Source organism: Sinocyclocheilus grahami, unplaced genomic scaffold, assembly GCF_001515645.1.
Source record: "Sinocyclocheilus grahami isolate Dianchi unplaced genomic scaffold, SAMN03320097.WGS_v1.1 scaffold10095.1, whole genome shotgun sequence".
Lineage (NCBI taxonomy): Eukaryota > Metazoa > Chordata > Actinopteri > Cypriniformes > Cyprinidae > Sinocyclocheilus > Sinocyclocheilus grahami.
Window position 1 is genome coordinate 7,250 of NW_015513036.1, and position 445 is coordinate 7,694.

Below are 445 nucleotides of genomic sequence, written 5' to 3' on the forward strand. Positions count from 1 at the left end.
CGACGGAGAACCCAGAAGCGGCGCTGGGGTTTAAAGGATCGCGCAGGACGCGCAGCACTGGTCATCTCCGCGCGGCGCAGACGCGTAGTTCATCTGCCGCACGATCTCCGCGAACAGCTCGTCCACCGAGCCTTTGTTTTTGGCCGAGGTCTCCATGAACGGGCAGCTCCACTCGTCCGCCAGCGCCTTGCCTTCCCCGGCAGACACCTCCCTCTCGCCCTCCAGGTCCAGCTTGTTGCCCACCAGGATCATGGGCACGCGTTCGTAGCGCTTGACGCGGATGATCTGGTCGCGCATGGGCTTGATGTCCTGGAAGCTCTGCTGGTTGACCAGACTGTAGACGAGGATGAAGCCCTGGCCGTTCTTGATGTACAGGTCGCGCATGGAGGCGAACTGCTCGGTGCCCGCCGTGTCCAGGATCTCCAGCACCGACGGCGACGAGTCC

At 63.6% G+C, this 445-nt stretch overlaps 1 protein-coding gene across 1 annotated transcript; it reads right to left on the minus strand.

The window, feature by feature from the left end:
* Positions 1-6: 6 nt before the first annotated feature.
* LOC107578417 (ras-related protein Rap-2b-like) lies at positions 7-441 on the minus strand (the record flags this gene model as incomplete). Its single annotated transcript, XM_016264375.1, has 1 exon — positions 7-441. A coding segment is annotated over one exon (411 nt), but the record flags the coding sequence as incomplete, so codon positions are not given.
* Between the last annotated feature and the right edge of the window lie 4 nt (positions 442-445).